The sequence below is a fragment of the Equus asinus genome, chromosome 14 (assembly GCF_041296235.1).
Source record: "Equus asinus isolate D_3611 breed Donkey chromosome 14, EquAss-T2T_v2, whole genome shotgun sequence".
NCBI lineage: Eukaryota > Metazoa > Chordata > Mammalia > Perissodactyla > Equidae > Equus > Equus asinus.
The window spans coordinates 33,003,254-33,026,948 of record NC_091803.1 but is presented as its reverse complement, the minus strand read 5'-3'; the positions used below and the strand labels follow the sequence as shown (position 1 = coordinate 33,026,948).

The following is a 23,695-nucleotide window of genomic DNA, read 5'->3' as shown; positions in this document are numbered from 1 at the left end:
ATAAAACTGGAGGAATCTTCACTCTCTGGATATTGTTAGGGTTGTCATCAAATCATATTAGAGGATTTATTATCTAGCAATACTAGAGCCATTTCCATGGGAGGGGGAAAGGAAGTCATAATTAATATTTGCCAGAGAACCTCCCAGGGTGGAAGCTCGACTGCAGAGGGTTGAGGAGGAAGTAGAAGATAAGGAGCTGGTGGGACGCTGGTTTTCCAGGGAGCTTCTCCATAAGGGGAAAGAGAGAGAAGTAGCTAGTAGAGGACCCTGGTGGAAGGATGAAGTTATTTTTAAGTGTGGAGAGGCTTAAACACGCAGAAAGGTAAATGAGGAAGCGAGAAGTAACTCCGGGGCAAGGTCTCAGAAGAGGTTGGCGACAGTGAAGTCAACAGCCCAGGTGGAGGAATCAGTCTTGAACCAGAAAGGGGACATCCTCTCCTTGATAGAGGGGATAAATTCTCTTCCCAAGGATTTAAATTTTGTCTCATAGGAAAGATGAGATGATGTATATTTTTAGAACGATCTATAGTAGAGATAGAGAGTGACATGTGTTGTGAGGATGAATCAGTGCCAGGGGAGTTTAAACAGGGAGAAATGGCTCCCTTCTTGGTGGGTGGGGCAGTTCACAGAGAAAAGGGAGACAACACGAGCTACCCTTAACTTGTCAGGAGGGAAGTCTGGCCGAAGCTGGTCCTGGCTCTGTCTCTTGATTGAGACCCCCAGCTCTGCCCTCACCGTGAATGTTCTGGGACATGTCATGACTGGCAAGGAAATCTCGTGACTGTCCCAGGCCAGTGGCATCCTAATGTTTTGGGAGTATAATCAGAATTTTGCCCACCTAAAAGCCTGGGGAGCCCAAAGAGCCAGGGCGCAGAGTGGACCTATACCTCCTGCCTAAGAACAAGCCTCTTTCCTTCCCTCCAAGGTTTGGAAGCACCATTGAAAGCTGGAAGCCTGAGATGGTTGCCGTGAGCCATGACAACTTACAAAGCGCCTGGCGGTAGGTGATGGACAGAGATTGCACCTGCTGTGTCTGAGGGCAGCCTCAGAGGTGCTATTTTCTCTGCTCCCCTCTCCATCAGGAAGTAGCTTTCTAGAATCCCTGTCCTCCAACAGACGAGGGCATGAATGGGAAAACAACTGCCTTCCGTTCCTTCCCTCCCCTCCGGGCCTCGCAACTGGCCTCCCTCAGCATGGCCCTCCCTGCCTCCCAGGTGGGCCCTGACCCTGCAGTGTCGGGGCAGCAGGAACGTCCTCAGCGCCCTGCGGAAGGCTGTGGAAGTGGACTTCAAGGACAAAGACAAACACCAATCGCAGGGCATCTACCTCTTCACGGGGGGCGTGCCTGACCAGGACATGGTGGGTAGGCCACATCCCTTAACCTTCGTGACCCCACAGCCTCCCCTAAGAAGATGCCCAGCAACGGGTTTCTCCAGCATGATTTTCCAAACTAGAGTTTAACGTGCAGAAGAATCCTCTGGGGATGTTGTTCAAAGCAGATCCTGGTTCAGAAGGTCTGGCCTGGGGCCTGAGAGTCTACATTTCTAACAAGCTCCCAGGGGATGGCCTTGGTCTACAGACCACACCCGGAGTAACCAGGTTCTTGAGTACAGCTCCCTGGCCATACCCTATTAAGACACTAAGAGAAACTGTGACCCAGTCTCGCTCATCTTTCTGTCCTCCAAGCCAAGTAAAGACCAGGCGTATAGTAGGCCCTCAAGAAAGATGATTAGGATGAACTGAGCTGAGACCAGCAGCTTCAAGAGCTCTCAGCTGTGGGCCCCTCCTGCTCTGTCCCTCGCAGCCCACGCTCAGGGCCTACGTGGCCGAGGCCTGTGGAGGCTGCGACCTCCAGCTGCACATATGTCTCTTCTACGTGGGTGAGCCACAGATGGACACCACGCCCCCTGCCTGCTATGCCAGCCGCACTGACACTGCTGCTGCCTACCGGGATGTCACCCGGGCTGCTGGCGGCCGCTTCCACTGGTTTGGAGACACAGGTATGTGAATGTTGGCAGGTTTCTCCACGTCTTTCTTCCCAGACAGTTGTCTCAGTACCAACATGGCTCCCTATGTCTTAAATGTATTCCAGCAAAGGGGCATGTGAAAGTCACATTTGAAAATGTAAAACTACTCTTCTGGAGATGGATGGTGATGATGGTTGCACAGCAATGTGAATGTGCTTAATGCCGCTGAACTGTACACTTAAAAATGGTTAATTTTATGTTATGTATATTTACTACAATTTTCTTAAAGTAAAAAAGAAAAAAAAGTAAAACTATTTTAAAATACTTTAGAGTGTCAGAGCTGAAAAGGGCCCTCAAGTGCCCTTAGTTTACTGTTTCCCAAAAGGTGAAATGTTCACAACAGGTGGTTGGAAAGACGGTTGTGTGGGGAACATGGAGCAACAAATTTTCTTATTGTGATAGTTGTAGAGGATCAGAATATACTACCCCAAAATATACCACTTTCGCATAAAGATTATTTTGAGCTGAAGACGATTGAGAAAGAGCAGATACCAAAAAAGCTCTCTAGCCCTAAAAGCAGGACATAAATTTCCATTTGTAAAGGAAGAGGAGGATGACTCTTAGACTCTGAATCACGAAGACAATTCTAGACTCTTACCAAGAGGGATCTGCATAACAAACCTTAATAGAACAACCCCTATCTTCCATTAGTTCTCCCTGTGTATTTGCCTTCCCACAGTTGCCACCCTTGAATGCCTAACCCCCTTTCTTTGTCTTGTCACTTCTCTACAAATGCATTGTTCTTTGTTAAGATGCTATATAAGCCCCAAGTTCTAACCACTCTTGTGAGTTACTCATCACTGAGTTTCTCCCGTGTGTATGTGTGCCGCCCACGTTAATGAACTCTGATTTTCTCTTGTTAATCTGTCATTTGTCAGTTTAATTTCCAAGGCCCAGCTGGAGAATCTAGGAGGGCAGAGCAAAAGATTTTTCGCTTCCCATAAAGAGTTCTATGTTTGTTTTTACATTTTTTAGAAAAATGCCAGCTTTCCATTGCCAGCAGTGACATAAATTTTCTTTTTTAAATATACTTTTAAGGATGTTAACTAGACTTATTCAGGTGGTTATTTTGCAGTATATACAAATATCAAATCTTTATGTTGTACACCTGAAACTAATATAATGTAATATGTCAATTATATCTCAGTTAAAATATATATATACTTTTAAGTAAATGAAAATGAATTGATTAAAAATATAAATTAAGCCAATAATGGTTTAGGAGGTATGGTTTAGATAAGACAAAATGGTGACAGTGATACAGAAGTGGTCCAGGCTTGGGACACACTAGTGCATTCCAACCTCTGAGATGTACAGATGAGGAAATGACTCCCAGGGACTTGAGGTGCCTGTGGTTACAAAGTTAGTGGCATAGCTGGTGTGGAAATTGTTGGCCCTGTTTCCCAGCTCTTTCCATGAAGAGTGCTGGGTATATACATTTAAGTTATTATTGGTGATTATTACTAATATCAGCAAACATTTATAGAACAGCTGTTACATGTCAGACACGGTTCTAAGCATTTTACATGTAGTCATGCTTCAGTTAACGACGGGGATACGTGCTGAGAAGTGTGTCATTAGGTGATTTCGTCGTTGTGTGGACATGATAGAGTGCACTTACACAAACCTCGATGGCATAGCCTACCACACGCCTAGACTATATGGTACTAATCTTATGGGACCACCGTCATGTATACGGTCTGTTATTGACCAAAACGTCGTTATGCAGCGTGTGGCTGTATATTATGATTCGCTCCTCACAGTAACCCCATGAAGTAGGTTATTTTTATTCCCATTTTACAGATGGAGAAGTTGGGATACAGAGCCCCAAAACACAGTTAGTAAGTGGTGGAACCAAGAGCTGAACCCAGGCAGGCCAACTTCAGAGTCTTAGCTGTTATACTCTAGTCCCTCTCAAATAAGTCATCAGTATTCACTACATACATTAACTACTTCAAATAACTCCCAGGTGGGTCTTTTTATTCACTGGAATAGCAAGACTTTTATTCCTGACCTACTCTTCCTACGGGTGAGAGCTCTTGGCCGGATGCCAGGGCGCTAGGTCCCAGGGCCAGCCCCACTGTTGGTAACCTCACTGTAACTGCCCATCCCCTTCACTAATGGACAGTGTAGGGGTGGAGGCTGGTCAGCTCAACTCATTAAGACCCCACCCTGCCCCTCAGGCTCAGGTCACCTCCACATGGCCCTCGTGTGTTCAGATATAGACACTTGCCAGAATCTATATCCCTTCCCCACACTCACGATATGCTTTGTTTCCAGGCATTTACGAAAGCGATGACATCAATGCCATCATGTCTGAGATGGAAAAGGCTCTCAACTACTCCCAAAAGGTACGCCTTAGGTGTGGGCGCATTACTCTACTGGCTTCCAGTATTCATGTCCTAGGGCTGCCATACAAAGTACCACAAACTGGGTGGCTTAAAACCACAGACAGTTATTCTCTGACAGTTCCCGAGGCTAGAAGTCGGAGGCCAAGGTGTCAGAGGGGCCGTGCTCCCTCTGAAGGCTCTGGGTGGAATCCTTCCTCACCTCTTCCTAGCTTCTGGTGGTGGCTGGTGTTAAAGAAAAAGGTTATACTGGATGCTTGTTAAAAATGTCAAGGAAGATTTTACTCAATACTACTGCCATAGAGGAGAGAGAGGGAACTCAACTCCAAATACAGCAAAGATAGCTGGGGATTTATAGCCAAAGAGCAGAGTTCGAGGGTCATGGGATGGAAAAGTACTAACAGGAACTTGACTAAATATCAAGGGTGGGGGGGGGTTCTTGCTAAAGGCAGGCCAAGGACTCAAATATCAAGGGTGGGGCGTTCTCACCCTTGACTTAGCAGGATTCTTTGCTAAAACTGGGTTCAGAAGACCAATGTTGAGGCCTAGAGGAGAAGAGGGTTAAGAGGTGTCTTACTAAAGTTTGATCAAGGAGAGAGAGCACTACTCCAATCTCTGCCTCCATTGTCACATGGCTCTCCTCCCTCAGTGTGTGTCTGTCTCACTTCTCCTCTTCTAGGGACACCAGTCATATTGGATTAAGGTCCCACCCTTCTCCAGTATGACCTCATTAACTTACATCTTAATTACATCTGCAAAGACCCTATTTCCTAGTGAGGTCACATTCACAGATACCAGGGGTTTGGACTTCAAGATATCTTTTTGGGGGACATGGCTCATCCCACATCAGCTTCCTCCTCACGTCCTGATCCACTGACACCCAAGGGTTCAGGTGAAACATGGGAGTTTCCTGTAAGTCATTGGCTTTAGATCTGTGTGCTGTACATTCTGGTCTCCTTTGAGTTCCTTGAGCACATCAAGCTCATCCCTAAACTCAGGGCCTTTGCAGCTGCTGTTAGCTCTGCCTGCCCTTCCCCTCCCAGGTCATCCATGGATTGCCCCTCATTTTTCAAGGCTCACTGAAGTTTTATTTCCTCAGACAAGAGAGTTGAAAGTTCAAGGTGAGATTAGAGAGGCAGAGAAGGGCCAGATCATATCAGGAGCAATGAGACTGGAAATAAGGGAACGGACATGAGAACATTTAAGGAAGAATTGACCAAACTTGTGGCTGATTGAATGTATGGGGTGGGGGAGAAGAGATCCCAGAGTAACTCTCAGGTTCCTCACTGGGGGACCTGGTGAACAATGGTGCCATTGACTAAGGGAAAACACGAGGAGGATCCCGTCGGGGGTGCAGGGAGGGTGGGCCTAGAACAAAGGTGAGTTTGTGGGGCCTGTGAATAACAAGTGGAGGTATCCTTCAGGCAGGTGGAAAAAGATAAGGGCTGGAGATAGAGACATGGGGAGTTCAAGCCATGGGGATGAACAGAGAGCCTGCAGGTGGCCATGGTCAAGGCGGGGAGTGGGGAGGAGCCTGTGAAGGAGACTCAGCCTGACTCACATTTTAATTATCACCATTTGCAGGACAACTTATCTCCCCAACTACATTGTGAGCTCTAGGAGGCAGGCCACAGCCTGGCAGATCTGGGGCTCCCTAGAGATTCCTCAACTGCCCTGCCTGAAAGGGGCCCTTCTCCTCAGGTGCTCCCTCATCCGAGAAACTCAGTCACGAGGTGTTAATGGGCAATAATGGTTTAATCCACTCTTCCTAGGATGTTATTTACATTCCAGTGGTGTCTTCTAGTGCTTTGATTGAGAATAATTACTAGAGAACCCTTCAGGCAGTTGAGAAATGTGTAGGCAAAAGGAACTAAGTATTACGCCACTATTGCCATCATCTGGAGTCATATGCCAGCATCTGGAGTCAGCCCTGGGCACATGCTGACCCTACTGGCGTATGTGGATGCTGGGTCCACATATGGAAAGAGCACTGGCTTTGGAACCAGACCCACCTGGGTTGGAATCAAAGGTCCTTTACATACTGATAGTGTGGCCTTGGGCAAGTCCCTTAAACTCACAGAGCTTTGGTTTCCTCATCTGTAAATTGGGGATAAGATAGCACTTGCCCTACTGGCATAGTTGGCATATCCTGTTGGCATAAGGGTTTTAGGCATTAGCTGGCCCAGTGCCTGGTGCATCCCAGGCCCTCCATACATGGTGCTTATTAATAGGATTGATCCGCAGTGCTCTCAGCCCCAGGAGGCATTCTAAGGACACAAAGAGGAGTCCAGTGGCCCCAGTGGCCCAAGTCTTTCCGCCTGGTGTGTATGTGTGTGTCTCTGTCCCCTGCTTGGAGGCACCCCACATTTGGGGTGCTGCTAACCCTCTGAATCCCGTTGCAGTGTGCCTTACTAGTGTCCTCCCTGAAGAACCAGTCCAGGAAAGAACTGGAAAGTGCAGCCCTCCCGAAAGAAAAGTCAAAGATGCTCAAGCAAAGAAGTCAGCCCAAGAAACTCTGTCCTTCCAAACCCACAGCCCCCTCAGTGGCCAGAATGGTTTGACTCCCCTCCCTAATAACACACAGAGGATTTTGTTTCCACCTTGTCTCTTGGTATTTCCTGGATCTTGAAGTGCCCTGGGTCAGACCTCCAGACCCAGGGCCAGCAGGGGTGGGGGCAGGGTCTTCAGTGGTGCGTGTCCCTGGGTGCCTCCAGGGAAGGAACTCTGCTCGGGGACCTTCTCAGCTTTGGGGGCAGCTCTGGCTCCCCACGCCACCCCACCTTCGGCTCTGCCTGCCTATCCCAGCTTTGTGGTGCTAGGGACTCCAAGGAATTGACACCCACCGTGGCTGTAAGGCACGAGGGCTTATGCTGGAGGGTCTCTCAGGGGCAAAGGAGTTAGGGTATTTGGGTATCTAATGGGCTGTTGCTGCTGCTGCCCCAGGCTTAGCAGGGGTCTGATAGGAGCCTGAGGGTGGCCTTGTGCCTGCTGGGGCTTATCCCCATTCACAGCCTGTCAACCCTGTCCTGCACAAAATACCCACTTCCAGCAATCAGAAGGGGCCTCTAGGGGTGTGCCTGGGGGAGATCCCAGCCTCCACAGTGCTTGTGAGCAGAAGGGGCGTTGAAACCCATGAGCTCTTCAGTCTTTCACTAACTGACAGCGCATTGTGAACACAGCGCATGTTTCCGAATGAGGAAATCCACCCAGACAGTGTGTAGCTTACTCCCATCCCAGAGGCTGCATTTCCAGGAGATTCTGTCCACACACAGGCACTGCCCTCATTCAAAGAACACAAAGTTTCAGAAGCCGGCCCAGAGACATCGCCCTCTGCTCCCTTCCCAAATTCTGAGGTGAAACCCCAGAACCTGGGGGTCTGCCTCGTGGGCCTTCAGGGGTTCCTGAGCTGATTCAGTGTGAGGGGGCTTAGGCTGCACCAAGGCCTCTCATGGGCTTCCTGAAACCAGGGCCCGGGGCTCCCTGGAGCAGCAGCAACCAACCTTTTTCACAGCAGCTCACCCGGAGGTCTCCTCAGCTGGTCCAGGGCCCTGCATAACTTTGTTTAACCACCACCACATTCTGGTTGTGCCCAGTGGAGGAACCCCGCCCTTAAAACTGAGGTGCCAAACGGGCACAGAAGTTACCTGAATGGTTGCTTATCACGCTAGAGGCCCAGAAATCCCAGTCCAGTAGGAATGGGGTGGGTAACTGATGCAGAAAGTTCTGGCAAATCCCACAGCTGTCCTAGCTCTCTCTCTCTTTCTCTCTCTCATTACACACACACACACACACACGCACACATATACACACACATACTTTTTCACCTCAAAACCCAGAGTCTCCTCTGAATCTGCCATAGGAGATGAGGCAAACATATCTGAGGAGTCTACTCCCAGAGCCCCTCCCTGCAAAGGTCCCTAATTGACAGATTGAGACTGGGGTGATTGGGTACAGCCTGCCACAGAGAACAGACCACTGACGGGAAAGACTGCCTGTTTTCTAGAGCATTAAAGGTGGCCCTGACAGAGAGAAGAGTCCCCCGCTGAGAGCTCTGATATGGCGCCCACCCAGCGACCAGCCAGGCATCCCACCAGGTAAGTCGTGGCTGTGGTCGGGCTGGCGGGTGGTGGGGTGGACAGGCATGGCTGAGACACGTATTCATAATGATAGTCACTAAAATGACCAATGATCACGGGTCTTGATCGTGCGCCAGCCCTTCTGCTAAGACCGTCCTATTTAAAGCATATAACAATCAATCCTACGTGGCAGGTAATCTATAAGTTCCTCATTTTACTGATGAAGAAATTCAGGCTCAAACGGGCTGAGGAAAAGGACCAGGGCCAGCTGGTCACGATAGGGCATCAGTATTTTTATGAACGTTCTCAGCTCATAGAACCTGAGACCGTGGATGTATCTTACTTCTAATGTCAAAGACATAGCAGAGTGGTTCAGAGCGGAGTTCTGGAGTCAGCAAGACCTGGGTGGAATCTTTGCTCTATTTTGCTGAGTCTGAGTCCCGCCCGCCTCATCGGTAAACTGGGGAACTGCGGGATCAAATGAGACAGGGTACGGAAAGCACTGAGTACCACACCTGGTAAATATCAGGACTCGTTAAATGGCAGCCCTAGCTCTTAATGATCCAGGTGAGGCCAGAGGACCTGGGGGAGTCCCAAAGGACCTCAAAGCCATCTGGGAACCCCATTTTGAGGGCAGAGCACAGCTAAAATTAAGTCTCTAAGCCAAGCTGGACAGCTTCACCACATGAACCAATGAGGCTCCTCCAGCCAACAGGCCAAATGTCCTCCAGCTGCAGCTCAGCCAAAGAGAGAAGGGACCGCCGAACGGAGGAGGAAGACCAAATCGAGGGAGGCAGAGACGTCTCTCTTGCTGTTTTATACAGAGACAGGGAATAATGTGGGTAAGTTGGGGGTTACACAAATGTCTGGACAGCCTCTCGCCCTGTGAGAACCGTAAGGTCAGCAGGTTTTGTGGGAAGCAGACCCCTCCAGGACATGGGCAGCAGTGCCTCCACCGCAGGCCCATCCTCAAGCCACTCAGGTCTCCCAGTCCAGGGAAGTGGAATTGCAGTCTTGACACTGCCAAGAGGAGAAAAATCAATATTAAAGATAAGATTTCCAAAGGTCTCTGAATATAGCACTCTCGCTCCATTCACCAGGGGTGTGTCCTCATCTCTGAGGCTGATTGGGAAGGGCGTGTAGATGAGTCCCCCAGGCCAGCCTGATGGGTTGCTGCCAAATGCTAGATCCCAGTAACAATTCATCGAGGTGTGGAGAAGGAGGTCCCAGCATGCTTTACCTGGTCCTTCTAATAGCCTCCCTTTCTACCTCTCAGCAAATTGCACTTAAGGAATTTTACGACTGACTTGAATGACAGAGAAATTGACATGAAAAAGGGAGCAGTGGAGGGAGGGGAGGAGAAGAGAGGTGCACAAGGTAACCTTATTCTGTTTCTCACAGGCTCAGTGTACAAGAAGTACCCTCAAGGAAGGGGAGTAAGAAGGACTAGCTCTTCTATTGAGTTGCCCAGAAAGAATACAGTCTGCTCAAGCCAAGAGGTATTAAGTTGTCGGCATGAGCACATGCCCCTCAGGCAATAATTCCTTCCACCAACCATTATTTCTAGGAGCGTGAGCATACTTGGAAGTGAGGACAAACCTCCTTAGAATGACTGCTTAAAGTGGCAGATGGTGAAAGGGTTAAATAGACCTACATTCGAAACCTGCCGCTTCCTAGCTGGGTCTGGTCTGCCACTTCCCAGCTGGGTGATGTCGGGCAAGTCACTTTGCTACACTCAATCTCAGTGTTTTTGTTTATAAAATGAAGACAGTTGTACCTATTAATAGGATGATGATTAATTGAAGCATATTTTGTGTAAAGTACTTAGTGGTGTCAGATCCTTTCAGTTGTAAGCAACAGAAACCCCCTTTCTTGTTCCTGTCCAGAAGATAGGACATATTTCTTCCCACGACCATTCAGTAAAAATCTGAGCTTGGTTCTGATTGGGCCAATCCTGGATGCTATGCTCTGAGTGCTTTGAGCCTGCCCGTTCTTGTATCTCTCATTGTGACAAAGAGACTGAGATTATCCTAATTGGTTTAGAGTCTGAACTTTAGACCAATCAGTGCTTTCCACTCAAATTTTGTGGGAGAGGGTTGAAATGGATATTGGGGAAGCCACAGTGTCCACAAGACTATGGAGTAGTAGATGCTCCATACATTTAGTTGCCTGTTCCCCATATTTCTAGTTCATCTCTCCCCAGCACAGGAGAAGGAATCTCTATATGTTGGATGCTCAGTGAGGACCTAGGATCCCCACGTTTCAAAACTGAGACAGAGTTCAAATTTGAGGATTTAGAAGATGAGTCAATCATTGAATTAAGCCTGAATTAACCAAGATAATAGTTCTTTCATTTATTCTAAAGTGGGTAGCAAATTATGGGCTAAAAAAGCTGAAGATGGAGATCTCCAGATACATCGGTCCCAAATGCTCTCATCAAAAGTCAGCACAGAGGTCAGCATCAGCCAAATACTGCAGTGTCTTCCCCAGTGTAGAGATCAACGTAAGTCATGATTTTTATTTATTTGTTTGTTTGTTTCCCTCCCAACTCCTGCCTCTTCTTGGGCACAAATGGCAGAGTGTGTTGGGGAGAGCTCCATGTGAATGTATGCACCATGGCTTCTATTCCTGCTTCTGTGAACCCCACTCCCCCAAAGGGGGACTGCCCTCAGGGCATAGGAGATGCAGAATCCCCTTGGAAGAGAAGTCAGCCTCTCAGAGTGCCTGAGACCACACTCGAGGGTTAGAGGGGCTCATTGGAGTGAGGATGAGAAACAAGTGCTGGGAACATAGGGCAGGGGCTGACGTGCTCACCCATAAAAACTCTGTACCACCATACTGATGATGGTTCTGTTAGGATGGTGGGGAGCAGGGGTTATGACAGGAGGGGAGGGGGTCCTTGTCTCTATTTTCTAGTTTTGAGGTAATATTTTTTCATTGCTTTGACACTGGAACAAGTAAATTTAGTACAAAGGAAAATCTAATCATGCTTTTTAAAAAACACTCCATTTTCTCTCCTTGCCCTTTTATAAAACATTATCACATTAGGGGAAACTATAAAGCTAAAAGCCACCGAATTCAAAATTATCCACCAGAAGAATTTTACGGGAGTTTTCTCATGCTGCCCCCTCTCCATCCGAGCTCATCTTTTAGTTTGAAATTTATGGACCTCTCATCCTACCACTAAGGATTTTCTATTTTAAAATTTAGAGATCCTATATCTTTCATTATTATAATTACCGTATTTGCCATAAAACCATCATCCCAATTCCCCTACACTTTCCTAGAACCATAAATCTAGTAGTTTCACAAAAGAAGCTTTTAAACAAACAAACAAAAATGTATGGTTGACAATGTTTGCAAAATTATGAACCACAGTGGACTAAACTATTTTGGGGGATGTTGGGGATATGAAGACATAGCTGATGGGGGGAAATTTGCCTTCTCTTGCCTTACTCCAGGGGACAGTGAGACACATCCAGTGGACACCCAGGGAATTGGAAGCGTACATCACGCACCTGGAGAAGGTGATACGGCGCTATGTCCAGAGGCTGCAGTGGCTATTGTCTGGTGAGCCTGCTGCTGTGCTGGAGGGTTGGGGGACGTGAGGGGAAGTTGAAGGTCAACCCCAGGGACCCCAGGATCAGTCCCTCCCAGGCTAGGCACTCATAACCTGGCAGGTCAGGGATGAGGCCAGGAGGGTCATCCAACCATGACTTCTGGGTTCGGAGGTCAGGCAAGGTGCTGGCTGACAGAGAGGTGGAGCTCAGGCCAGAGAGCACTAGAGAGAACCCATGCCTGTCCAGGCTTGCTTTGCAAGGCCATCTTCCACACCTCAAGAGGCTCAATTTAATATTGATTGGGTCCCATAGAACTGGCCCATGAAGGTAGAGATGGGAGAGGGGCCTGACAGAGAAGAAGTCCCCCGTTGTTCTTTACAAAGAGCACCAAGGCCCCTCTGGAAGAGGCTAATGGACAAGGCTGGCTGAGGAGAGCCAGGCTCACATCCCAGAAAAGGGCGGGCTAAGCATCAAGAGGAGTTGGTCTCAGCATCCAGTCTTAGAGCCCAGAAAGACAGCTAGAACTGGTTGAGAGGGTGTTTAGGCTTTGGGACCTGGTGGGTTCTTGGGACAATAGGAGGGAGGAGGGCAGGAACCTTTTATTGAGATCCCTGTGTGGGCCACTTGCGTTCCTGTGCAAATCGATTAGTTCCAATCCGCTGCAGTAGAACCTGGTATAAACAGTCCATGGGCAGTGGGGTATAGCAATGACTGCCACTTTCCAAAGCCTCTGGAGGGGGCTGCAAGCTCCAGGTGTAGTTATCAGGTCAGAGGCTGAGGTAGACCAAAGAGATCGTGTGCCTCTCCCATCCCCAATTCCCATTTACCGCTGAGAAGAGTGTGAAGACCAGAGAGGCAGCTACTCCTTTTGAAGACCGAGTCAAATTCCCCACCTCACATAAGGGCACACACCCCCACACCATCTAATACTGCAAAACTACCCAGAGGATGCTTCACTGATTCACTCACTCATTCATTATAAGTGTAGCCCTCCCACTGGGTCCTGGGGAGATGGCGGAAGGCAACACCCAACATGGACCCAAGCTTATGGAGCATATGGTCTGAGAGGAGACAGACGTTAACCAAAGTGTCTCACAAACAAGTCTAATGTCGCAACTGTGACAGGTGCAGGGAGGAGACAGGCATGGTGCAGTGAAAGCCTCTGAGAGGGGCAATGGACCTGCACAGGAAGACCACGAGGGCCACCCTGAGAAGGTGATACTTCAGCTGAGATCTGAAGGATGAGTGGATGTTACCTGGGCAGAGAGGAAAGACCTGCATGACTGAGGCGCTGAGCAGGAGAGGATGCTGAGTACAGATTGAAAGGAAGCCGGTGTGGCTGAGAGGGAGGTGGAGTAAAAGTTGAGACCGTGCAGAAAGATGAGGCCATGGCCCGGACTTTGTCCTTTATCCTAAGAGCAATGGGAAGCCACTAAGAAATTTTAAATAAGAGGAAAATGATCAAGTTAGCATCGGCAATAATCCTTCTGGTTGCCGCATGGAAAATAAATTGTTGAGGGGATGGAGTGGAATCAAGGCAACCCACTCGTAGCCCAGGTGAAAGACTGGGCTGGCTGGAAAAGGGCAGTGATGAAGGAGATGGACAAAATGGGCAGAGTTAGAAAGATTGGACAGGTAAAGATGACAGGGCTCGGCGGCTTGCAGTGTTTCCATCTTCTGATTCCTAAGGTAATCAGCTGGCCATTTGTGGTTGGAGGTCCCTCCACTGGCCAACTGCCTGGCTGGCTCTCGTTATGGAATGTCCCCCATGTTTCAGGATGGCTCCCCTCTTGTCCTGATGTTGACATGAGCATTGCCAGAGAATACCCTGGATGAGTCCTGAAAGATTCCTGGGCAGTGGATGCAGCCAATTCAGCCCACCCTTTCCTGGGGGGCAGTGGGTCCATTTTGTAGCAGTTTTTCCATTTTTAATACTACTTCCTCCAACGAGGTCCCCAAGGTGTGATTCAAGAACATTGGACACGTCACCTTCTGTTTGGCCACCTTTACCTGTGTTACCTCCATTTAGCCTTGTGGAGCCAGAAGGGCCGGGGTTAGTGACTGTCTGACTAAAGTGTGGATCAGAGGACCTGGGTATGAATCTTGGCTGTCCTTGCCAAGTTGTGTGACCCTGGGCAAGCCCCTGGCCCTCTCTGTTTCTCCGTGGAATGAATCACAAATCTTTCAATAACCTCTCCAGCTTTATCCATTGTCCCTCTCCCTGTGGGTCTCTCCATTCCAGTCTTTTAATTTCCATGTTGGCTTTCTTCCCTTCCCTCAAGAATGCCATGTTCTGCTCTCCCAACTCAGAGCCTTTCCCTCACCTCCACACCCCACCTCTTTCCTTGACTAGCTGCTGCTCATCCTTCAGTCATAGCTTATGTGCTCCCCACCCGATATCCATCTGAGTCACATTCTCCCCATCTGTACTCCCTTAACCCTTTGCCATAACTCTCAGCAGAGTTGTGACTGTTTGTTTAACATCTGATTCCCTGCCCTGTCAGCTTCATGAGGCCAGGGACCCTCTCATTCACCATTGTACTTTGCACAGTGCTGAGCACATAGTGGATGCCCTTTGACTTCTGTTGAACAACTGATGGACTCCATGCTCTGTAACATCTTTTCCAGACCCAAAGAACACTGTGACATCATGTAGTCCAATCACTTAACTTTAGGGACAAGGAAACTCGAGCCCAGGGTGGTATAGCCACTTGTGCTCATCATCACAGACAAAGCCACAGCCAAGACTTTGATCTCCCAAAGCCCAGACCACCAACTGACTCTGCCCTTGGACAGTTGACTCCTCCAACATCACCACCAAGGCCATCTCCCAGTGGGTTGAGTTCTGATCAATGATCAGTCAGGCAGCAAGTGTTGCAAGACCTTACATTTGATAGCTACAGTGAGGGAAACCAACGGAGGGGCGACCCCTCACTCCTTCCCTGCCTCTGTCCCCACCCACCTTGGATCAGGGAGCCGACGACTGTTTGGCACCATTTTGGAGAGCAAAGTGTGCATCCTGCTGGACACATCGGGGTCCATGGGCCCCTACCTGCAGCAGGTGAAGACGGAGCTGATTCTGCTGATCTGGGAGCAGCTGCGGAAGCACTGCGATAGGTAAGAGGCAGGAGTAGGGGTGGGTGGGGTCAGGAATGTCAGTGGGTAGTTCCTGGGGCTTCCCTGGCCAAGGGCACCCCCTCCTCACAGTTCCAAAGGGCCCACAGGTTTCAGAAATGCTCTTCTGAATAGTTATTTGAGAAGGAAAGAACACTGCATTCTGCTGCAGAAGTAAAGTAGTTTTTAGAAATCTATCTCAGGCCCAGGGACAACTGCAAGTAGATCAAGGGAAGCACCATATGGTCTTGAATTGTGGATTTCAGCTGAACTTGATTTTTTTTTTTTTTTTTTTCTGAGGAAGATTCGCCCTGAGCTAACATCTGTTGCCAATCTTCCTCTTTTTTTTTTGTATGTGAGCCACTGCCACAGTATGCCACACTGATGAGTGGTGTAGATCTGCACCCGGGAACCAAACCTGGGCTGCCAAAGTGGAGCATGCTGAACTCAACCACTAGGCCACCAGGGCTGGCCTGCAACTTGATTTTTTAGTTCAAGGAGGGTTTGGGGGGGTTGGGTTGTCTGTTCTCTCTGCCCAGAAGTGTTGACCCTAAGAGGACGGCAGGAGACTCCGGTCCTGGGTTTGGACTCATTCTTGTCTTATATTAAAAAGAGTAAACATTTATTGGGCACTTTCCATGCATGATGTCAATCCTCACAGTGACCCTATGAGATATTGCTATTATTAGCCCCATTTTTCAGAAGAGGAAAGTAGACTCAGCGAGATTAAATAACTTGCCCACAATCACATAACCAATAAGTGGCTGCGGTTGGATTTAAATCTCTTTCTGTCTGCATCTAGAATCTTCAACGTGTACTTCTCATGCTCAGGTGGTCCACAGCCCTCTCCCCGAGGGCCACAGGGCTCACTGGAGGGGTCTCCACTGACAGGCATGAACAGTCCTCACGGAGGTTACTTCACCCGAATTCAGATAGACGGGCGCCTTCCAACCAATCGCTTTCTCCCCTTCTCTGCCCCCCACCTCTTCTCTCCCCTCCCCAGTTTCAACCTGCTCAGCTTTGCAGAGGGCCTACAACTATGGCAGGACACTCTGGTGGAGACCACAGATGTGGCATGTCACGAAGCTATGCAGTGGGTGACCCACCTGCATGCTCAGGGGAGCACCTCAGTCTTGGAAGCACTACTGGCAAGTTCCACCGTTGAGCCCAACCCCACAGCAAAACAGAAATACCATCACCCCCTATACTGATATTACACGATGCTTTAGACTTCACAAAGAACACTTTAGAATTTACTGAGTGTTACTTCATTTCCTCTTCCCAACAAGCCAAAGAGAAAGGGATTCTCATTGTTCTCACTTCATAGATGAGGACACAGAGGCTCAGAGAGGTTAAGTGAATTGCTTGAAGGTAACCAGCTAGGAGGTGGGCCACGCTCTTTCTCCTAAACCTCAGCAGTTTCCTTGGTCTGTGTCTTAACAGACAAGTCAGTGGGATCCGATCAGACACGTTTTCCTTGGGGACAGCAGCCAACTGGTTTTTGCCCTTCCTGGTTAGTGCCTATCCTTGAGCTAGACTACCTTCCCATGCTCTTTCAGAAAGCTTTCAGTTTTCCAGATGTGGAAGGATTGTACCTCCTGACCGATGGGAAGCCAGACACAAGCTGCAGCCTTATTCTGAGTGAAGTCCAGAGACTCCAGGAGAACAGAGACGTGAAGGTGCACACCATTTCCCTGAGCTGCTCAGACAGGTGGGCAGTGAGGAGCCAGCCTGAGTCATATTCCTCTTCCATGGCCACACGTCTGAGGGGCAATCGCCTCACCCTGGGGTGCCCCTCAGACGCTGATCTCTTCCGGGCCCAAGCCGGTCAGTCAAAAATTAGGACGGCCTGGGCAGGGATTGCCACAGAGTGAGAGCCCCCCTCCACCCCAACTCACCCATCCGAGGACCCGCTCTCCTACTTTCTCCAGCAGGAAACGGATTTGCACGGGTTCCCCCAGTCACGTGTTGCGTTTTCCCTCCTGATCTTTCTTGGGAGCACATTTATGAATGTTTAGGGGGAAAACGTTTAAAGTAGCAGTGTATGGTTATTTTTATGAACGGTCGCCATAGAAGAACATGTGTTAGACAAGAGAGATTTAGCCTCTTTCAGAAAAAAACTTTAATATAATTGGCAAAAGTGTTTCCTCTGGTGTGTATTTTCTCTCTCTGTCTAAAGCATGAGCTCCATAAAGGGCACACTGTGTTTCTGCCAGGCCTCATGCAGAGCAGGCACTGGACAGATGTCCAGTTAAGAAATGGAGGTGGAGTGTGCTGGCTGTGGGCCTTCAGGGAGTCCAGTCTAAATGGCGACACTAACGGTGAACCCACTGCAGGCAGCAGCCGCTGCCCGTAAACTGGGTAGGAGAGTGGGCTTGGTGCTGCTGATGTGGCCTCAGTGGCACAGTCTCGGGGGCCAAGGGCCTTTGCCCCACAGACTTGAGTTCCCCACGGGCTGGGGGTGCACAGGGAGCCTGGGCAGTCGGTGGGCCTGGCTGTAGCAGCCCTCTCTTCCTCCCCCCAGGGCAGCGGCTAACTTCCTGAGACGTCTGGCCTCCCTCACCGGGGGCCGCTACCACTGCCCTGCTGGGGAGGACACGCTCGTCAGAATTCACGGCCTGCTGACCAAGGGCTCCGTGGATGAGAGGGTAGGTGCCTGAGTGAGGTCTGTTGAAATGGCTCCATAAAATGACAACAGGCATGGCTTTTTCCTTCTAACTAAAAAGATCTCTCTGCTTCTCTCGTCAAAGCATCAACTTTTGAAAAGGGTCGTGTTTCCCTGCTGCTCTCCTTGTAGACTGACTCTCTTCCAGGTTAGGGGAAGCAGTGTTTGGGGGTGTTGATATTTAATGATAGAACAGTTTACGTTCATTGGGCACTTACCATGTGCAGATTGGTTGCTTTATATAGGACCTCTCTTTTTTTTTTTTGCTGAGGAAGATTCACCCTGAGCTAACATCTGTGCCAATCTTCCTCTATTTTGTATGTGGGTCACTCACAGCATGGCCACCAATGAGGGATGTAGATCCTTGCCTAGGAACCAAACCTTAGCCGCTGAACTGGAGCATGCCCAAATTAACCACTAGGCCATGGGGCCGGCCCCCAGAACCTCTCTTTTAATCCTCCAACCATTGCTGTACTCATTCACCAGATGATTAACAGACTCAGCAAGGTTTAGGAATATACCTAAAGTCGGGGTAGATGGTAAAGCCGGAGCCCAGCCACCCATGCTCTCAACCTCTTTGTTTAATTCCTGCATATTTCTCTCTCCCTGTGTTCAATTCATTGAAACACAGATATTCAAATGGTCTGTTAAGTAATAAATTGAGTAAAGTCATAGGTTCCATCATACACGTGAGATAAGAGGAAAGTACCAACGATCCTCTTCTGATCTGATGGAAAAATTATGTACATATTTATACCTTTCAGGAGTGTGGTGAGGGCAGCAAATTATCAAATAAGACAACCAACCAGAATTCCAGATTTCTTTTTTGGAGGTTAACGATTACTGCCACAGCACATGGCATGATTTTGGAAGTCGAGTGCTTTGCGTGACTTCTTTGTTCAAGTAACTCTTCTAGGGACAAATATTACAAATAAATCAGAGAACAGAACAAGTGAAAGTAACAGTTACTCACGATCATCCGTACAGCACAGGAAAACGAACTTGACGATGTTGTGAAGGTTCTCAGTTTAGTATCTTATCAAATCAGATTCTTTGACTAGTTTGTGGATGCAGAACGGGATCATTCTGCTACTGCCAAGGAGAAGGGATGGCCTCATCATTTTCGTAGATGCTCTTGCAAATTATGAGAATTTGTGGTTTTAAGGCCAGACTCTGGAATTTCATTGGTTGGCGTAAGAAAAAAGCATGCCTGTGAAGCTCTGTTTTACTAGAAGAAATAGAGAAAGAGCTGAACAGATTTTGTTGAATAATAGAGAGAGAAGGAGCATATACCACTTCTGTTCTACTGGGCAGAGAGGGGCTGACTTCAGTGAAGTCCAGAGGCCATCCTGGTTTGCCACTGCCCCCTGCCTGCACTGACTCTCAGACTTCTTATTTCAAAGTGTCCCAGTGGCAGAATGACAGCCTCGACAGGTGGTGAGCTCCTTGTCCCTGGAGACACGCAAGCTGAGGCCCATAAGATTTCCTGCCCTGCGGGGGAGGCTGCATTTAATTAGCTCTAAAAGTCTTCTCCTGAGATTTTGAGTTTTCAGGTCCCATCCTGTCATTTAATGGACCTAACTTCAGGCTCATTTCTCCTTTTCAAGGACCCCACGTTGCCACTATTTGAGGGAGATGATTTAAGGAGATTGGCCCAGGAGATCGCCAAGGCCAGAAGCTTCCTCTGGCAGGCCCAGTCCTTCAGGTATGCCCTTCAAGCAGCTCCTCCCACCTGCCGTGGCTCCAGCACACCCAGACCCTGAACCCCAGCAAGACTGGGCCCACCATGGTCATGGCACCCTTATTCAATGTCCTCCTGCCCTACTTCTCCCCACGAGGCTCAGAAATCTGGGCATCGAGGGGACATCTTCCTTCACCTCCTGTCCACTAGGTCCCAACTCCAGAAGAAAACCAACACAGAACCAAAGGTGGCTCTTTTTTAGAGAAGCGTTCTCAGGTAAGGGGAGGGGATGGACTCCCCAACTTTTGAGTGCCCACCAAGGGTCAGGCAGCATGCTCTGTTCTGTGGATAGTGGTAACTATGCGGAGGGATCAGAAATAATGATTCCTCTAAACAGAAAGCCCAGCCTGCAAAGAAGCAGTCACTAGGCTCACACTGACCCTGAGAGCCAGGTACCCTGGAAGGCTGTAAGCCACAGATCATCCACAGCAAACATGATTCCGGCACCAGGGCGCCCTGGAAGCTGAAGGAGGAAAGTCTCTGCCATCCCTGGGTCTACCCTAACCTTCCCGCCCTGACCCCAACATGCCCTACACTCCAGTCACAGGATTGTCACTCGCTGGGAAGTCCTGCTCTGAGCCCCATGCTTGGAATGTGCTTCTTGCCACCTTCTGCCTGGTGACTCCTGCTCACCCGCCAAGGCACAGCTCAGATGGCATCAGCTACACTGTGAAGATGACCCTGGGACCACCAGGAGCTGGGGGCCTCCAGCCGTCCTCCCATGGCGCCCTGACCATATATCCCTCTTTACAGAGGTGACACTTAGCACTTATGACAGTGCTCCATATCAGGCTTCCTTGTTCCTTTGTCTAACTCTTCTCCTTGACTGTGAGCTTCCTCAAGATAAGGCTGGTATCCTGACCACCTCTGTGTCCCCAGAACCTGCTGTGTAGCAGACATGTAGGAAACAGCATGCAGCTTAGTTGTGGGACCTCAGCTCTGGAACCAGCCAGATGGGGTTGTCTCTACCCTGGTCCCCTTGCTCTGAGCTTCCCCACCACCCTGGTCCATGGGAGCGATGCAGATTCACCATCAGCCCATCTTGGAGGAAGAAGAAACAAGTGAGCCTCATGCCCCACCCCCACCCCAGCTCACCCAAAGTGAACTGCAGTCTGCTCTGGAGCCCCGTCCAGAGCAAATACCCTGCTCAAGCATGTGAAAATCAGGCTGGATCTGCTGGGCCAGCCCCACTGTGGACTTATGAAATGAATATGTCATGTCTTATGTCATCTGGGGTCATTTTCTAAGACAGGAAAAGTTGCTTTTATTTAATTAGGATCAAAATGACTTTTAAACTTAAGCGATCATTGGTTCATATGTGTGTAAATTTTTTGTGTGATAAAACTTAATTAAAAGACTCATATCCAGAATATATGAAGAACTCAAATCAATAAGAAAAAGACATCCTAATTTTTAAGAATGGACAAGCCTCACACAGGTACAAATGGGCGATAGGTATATGAAAAGGGGCTCAGCAGCCTTACCCATCAGTGAAAGGCAAATTAAAACCACAATGAGATACTACTGCATACCCACCAGAATGGTAAAAATAAAAAGACAGATGCTATCAAGATACAGAGCAATCAGAACTCTCATACATTGCTGGGGTCAGGGTGGGCCAGTTTAAATTCTTCCAACCACTTTGGAAAACTGTTCGGCAATTTCTACTAAAGTAAAACACATGCTCACTCTATGCCAGCAAATCCAGTCCAAGAGAAATGAGTGCATATGTTCGACAAAAGACATATACAAGAATGTTTAGAGTAGCTTTATTCATAAGAGCCAATTCATAAAAATTGTAAACTGCTTTACTATCCATCAATGGTAGAATGGACAAATAAATTGTGATACATTTGTACAGTGGAATACTACACGTCAATTAACAAAGAATGAAGTAGGGGCTAGCCCGGTGGCATAGTGGTTAAGTTCTCACGCTCCATTTCGGCAGCCCTGGGTTCACAGGTTCAGACCCCAGGCGTGGACCTACACACCACTCATCAAGCCATACTGTGGCAGCATCCCACATACAAAATAGAGGAAGATTGGCACAGATGTTAGCTTAGGGCCCATCTTCCACACCACCCCCAGAAAAAAAAGAATGAACTACAGTTATATCAACAAGATTCATCAATCTTATGAACAATATTGAGCAAAAGAAACCAGACACAAAAGAGTACACACTGTGTAATTCCATTTATATGAAGTTCAAGAACAGGCAAAACTCACTAGCAAAAGAGGCCAGAATAGTGGTTACCTTATGTGGCAGGTGGGCACATAGTGGGCCTCTTGCATGCTGGAAATGTTCTATATCTTGATCCGGGTGGTGGTGACATTGATGTTTACATAAGCAAAGAATCAAGCTGCTAAAAAAATATGGTTTACTAAGGCTTGATGAGCCCTGGCTTTGGCCAGGCTCCCTGCTGGGCCCAGGGAGGCAGCAGTGACCACAGCCCCTGCCACAGTGGTTCTCAGTCTGATCACTGTCTTGGGCAGCTACCCTTCTGCATCACTTCTATAAACACAGAGAAAATGGCCCGTGGTGGTTGTATTGCTTTTCTAGGGGTGTCGTAACAAAGTACCACAAACTGAGTGGTTGAAACAACAGAAATTTATTGTCTCGGGTCCCGGAGGCTGAAAGTCTGAGATCAAGGTATGGGCAGGGCCATGCTCCCTCTGGAGGTGGTAGGAAGGATCTGTTCCAGCCCCTCTCCAGTCTTCTAGTAGCTCCTTGGCTTGTGGCACATAACTCCAGTCTTCACATGATGTTCTCCGTGTGCGCATGTCTATATCCAAATTTCCCCTTTTTACGAGGACACCAGTCATATTGGATTAGGGCCCTACTGTAGTGTGACTTTAATTACATCCTCTATGACTCTATTTCCAACTAAGGTCACATTCTGAGGTAGTGGCTTAGGACGTCAACATAGGAATTTGTGGGGGACATAATTCAACTCATAACAGTTGTAAACCATGCTTCTTCTAAGGCAACATGAGCCGGCTGGGCCTGGGGAGTATGAGTTCTCCGGCCCTGCTGGTGGGAGGGGAAGAGGCTGGTCTTTGTGAATGGAAGGATGGACCAGAGACATGGTTTGTGAAGCGGCAAAGCACAGGACCTGGGTCTGAATCCCAGCCTCTCACACAATGATGATAACAGCTGCCATTGGTTGAGTACCAACTGGCAGGCACCATACTCGGCATTTTGCATACACCTTGTTAGCCACAAGCCTCAAAACATCACAACTGTGAAGTACACAACAGCTCCCGTTTATGGATGAGGAAACTGAGGCTTGTAGCTGCCCAAAAAGACACGGCAAGAAAGTGGCAGAGCCAAGATTTAAACCCAGCGCTTACCCCATGGCCTTTTCCCACCACACTCTGAGCCCCTTTCATCTCTCTGAACTCGCTTCCTTGTCTCTAAAATTGGGCTAAAACAGAGTTGTGGGGATTAAGCAGGTATGTACCTTACCACCTGGCACATAGCACATGCAACCTAAGATTTTGTTTTTCTCTTTCCCATGACCACCTATGCCCACAGAGGATGTTCATTGGGGTGAAGCCTTTCCAGCAGCCCTCTTGAGACCAAAGTAACCAGCCCTGGGTGCACAGCCACCATCACTCTATTATAGCAGCTGTGAGAGCTGTTGGGCACGTGCCTGCCCTCTGCTACCTCCACTTGCAAACGGGTTTTCAAGGGTGTGATCCATATGGGTCTGCAGTGTAAGGGAGAGGCCAGCACTGAAGAAGCACCTATTAAATGTGGAACGATGGCATCGGAGATTGGATGAACCCAGAGACGGTGGAAGAATGCAAGAACAGAAGGATAGATAGATGGGTGGAAGAAAAGAAAGACATGGGATGAACTGGATGGATGGAAGGCTGGATGGATAGGTGGAAGGATGGATGGATGAAGCTGGATGGATAGCTGGGAAGACAGAATGACAAGACGGATGGATAGACGAATGGATGAATAGACAAAAAAAAAATCGGTGGAAAGATGGATGAATAGACAAAGGGATGGAAGAATAGGTGGGATGATGAATAGATGAAGGAAGGTGGAAAGGAAGGCAGGAGGCAGGCTGAAGAGAGAGGAACGTGTGGGAGAATAGATGGATGGGTCGATGGGTGGGGAAAGAAACAGCATTTCTTGGGGTTCTAGGACGACAA

General features: G+C 48.6%; 1 protein-coding gene across 10 annotated transcripts in view; it reads left to right on the top strand.

The window, feature by feature from the left end:
• The window catches only part of VWA3A (von Willebrand factor A domain containing 3A), a 55,703-nt gene extending 34,804 nt beyond the window's left edge, over nucleotides 1-20,899 (top strand). For 6 of the 10 annotated variants that reach the window (XM_070484773.1, XM_070484772.1, XM_070484776.1 and 3 more), the window contains 17 exons: nucleotides 926-1,000; nucleotides 1,215-1,359; nucleotides 1,805-2,000; nucleotides 4,308-4,378; nucleotides 6,778-6,930; nucleotides 8,379-8,469; nucleotides 9,183-9,293; nucleotides 9,853-9,950; nucleotides 10,817-10,954; nucleotides 11,913-12,021; nucleotides 14,984-15,128; nucleotides 16,129-16,273; nucleotides 16,685-16,836; nucleotides 17,650-17,773; nucleotides 19,398-19,495; nucleotides 19,682-19,747; nucleotides 20,073-20,899. In XM_070484773.1, coding sequence (XP_070340874.1) covers nucleotides 926-1,000; nucleotides 1,215-1,359; nucleotides 1,805-2,000; nucleotides 4,308-4,378; nucleotides 6,778-6,930; nucleotides 8,379-8,469; nucleotides 9,183-9,293; nucleotides 9,853-9,950; nucleotides 10,817-10,954; nucleotides 11,913-12,021; nucleotides 14,984-15,128; nucleotides 16,129-16,273; nucleotides 16,685-16,836; nucleotides 17,650-17,773; nucleotides 19,398-19,495; nucleotides 19,682-19,733 — 1,903 coding nt within the window. In that variant the 3' untranslated portion in view covers nucleotides 19,734-19,747; nucleotides 20,073-20,899. Of the gene's footprint in view, nucleotides 1-925; nucleotides 1,001-1,214; nucleotides 1,360-1,804; nucleotides 2,001-4,307; nucleotides 4,379-6,777; nucleotides 6,931-8,378; nucleotides 8,470-9,182; nucleotides 9,294-9,852; nucleotides 9,951-10,816; nucleotides 10,955-11,912; nucleotides 12,022-14,983; nucleotides 15,129-16,128; nucleotides 16,274-16,684; nucleotides 16,837-17,649; nucleotides 17,774-19,397; nucleotides 19,496-19,681; nucleotides 19,748-20,072 lie in introns of those variants that run through there. The other 4 variants (XR_011494267.1, XM_070484774.1, XR_011494266.1 and 1 more) reach the window with 4 other exon arrangements.
• The last annotated feature ends 2,796 nt before the right edge of the window (nucleotides 20,900-23,695 follow it).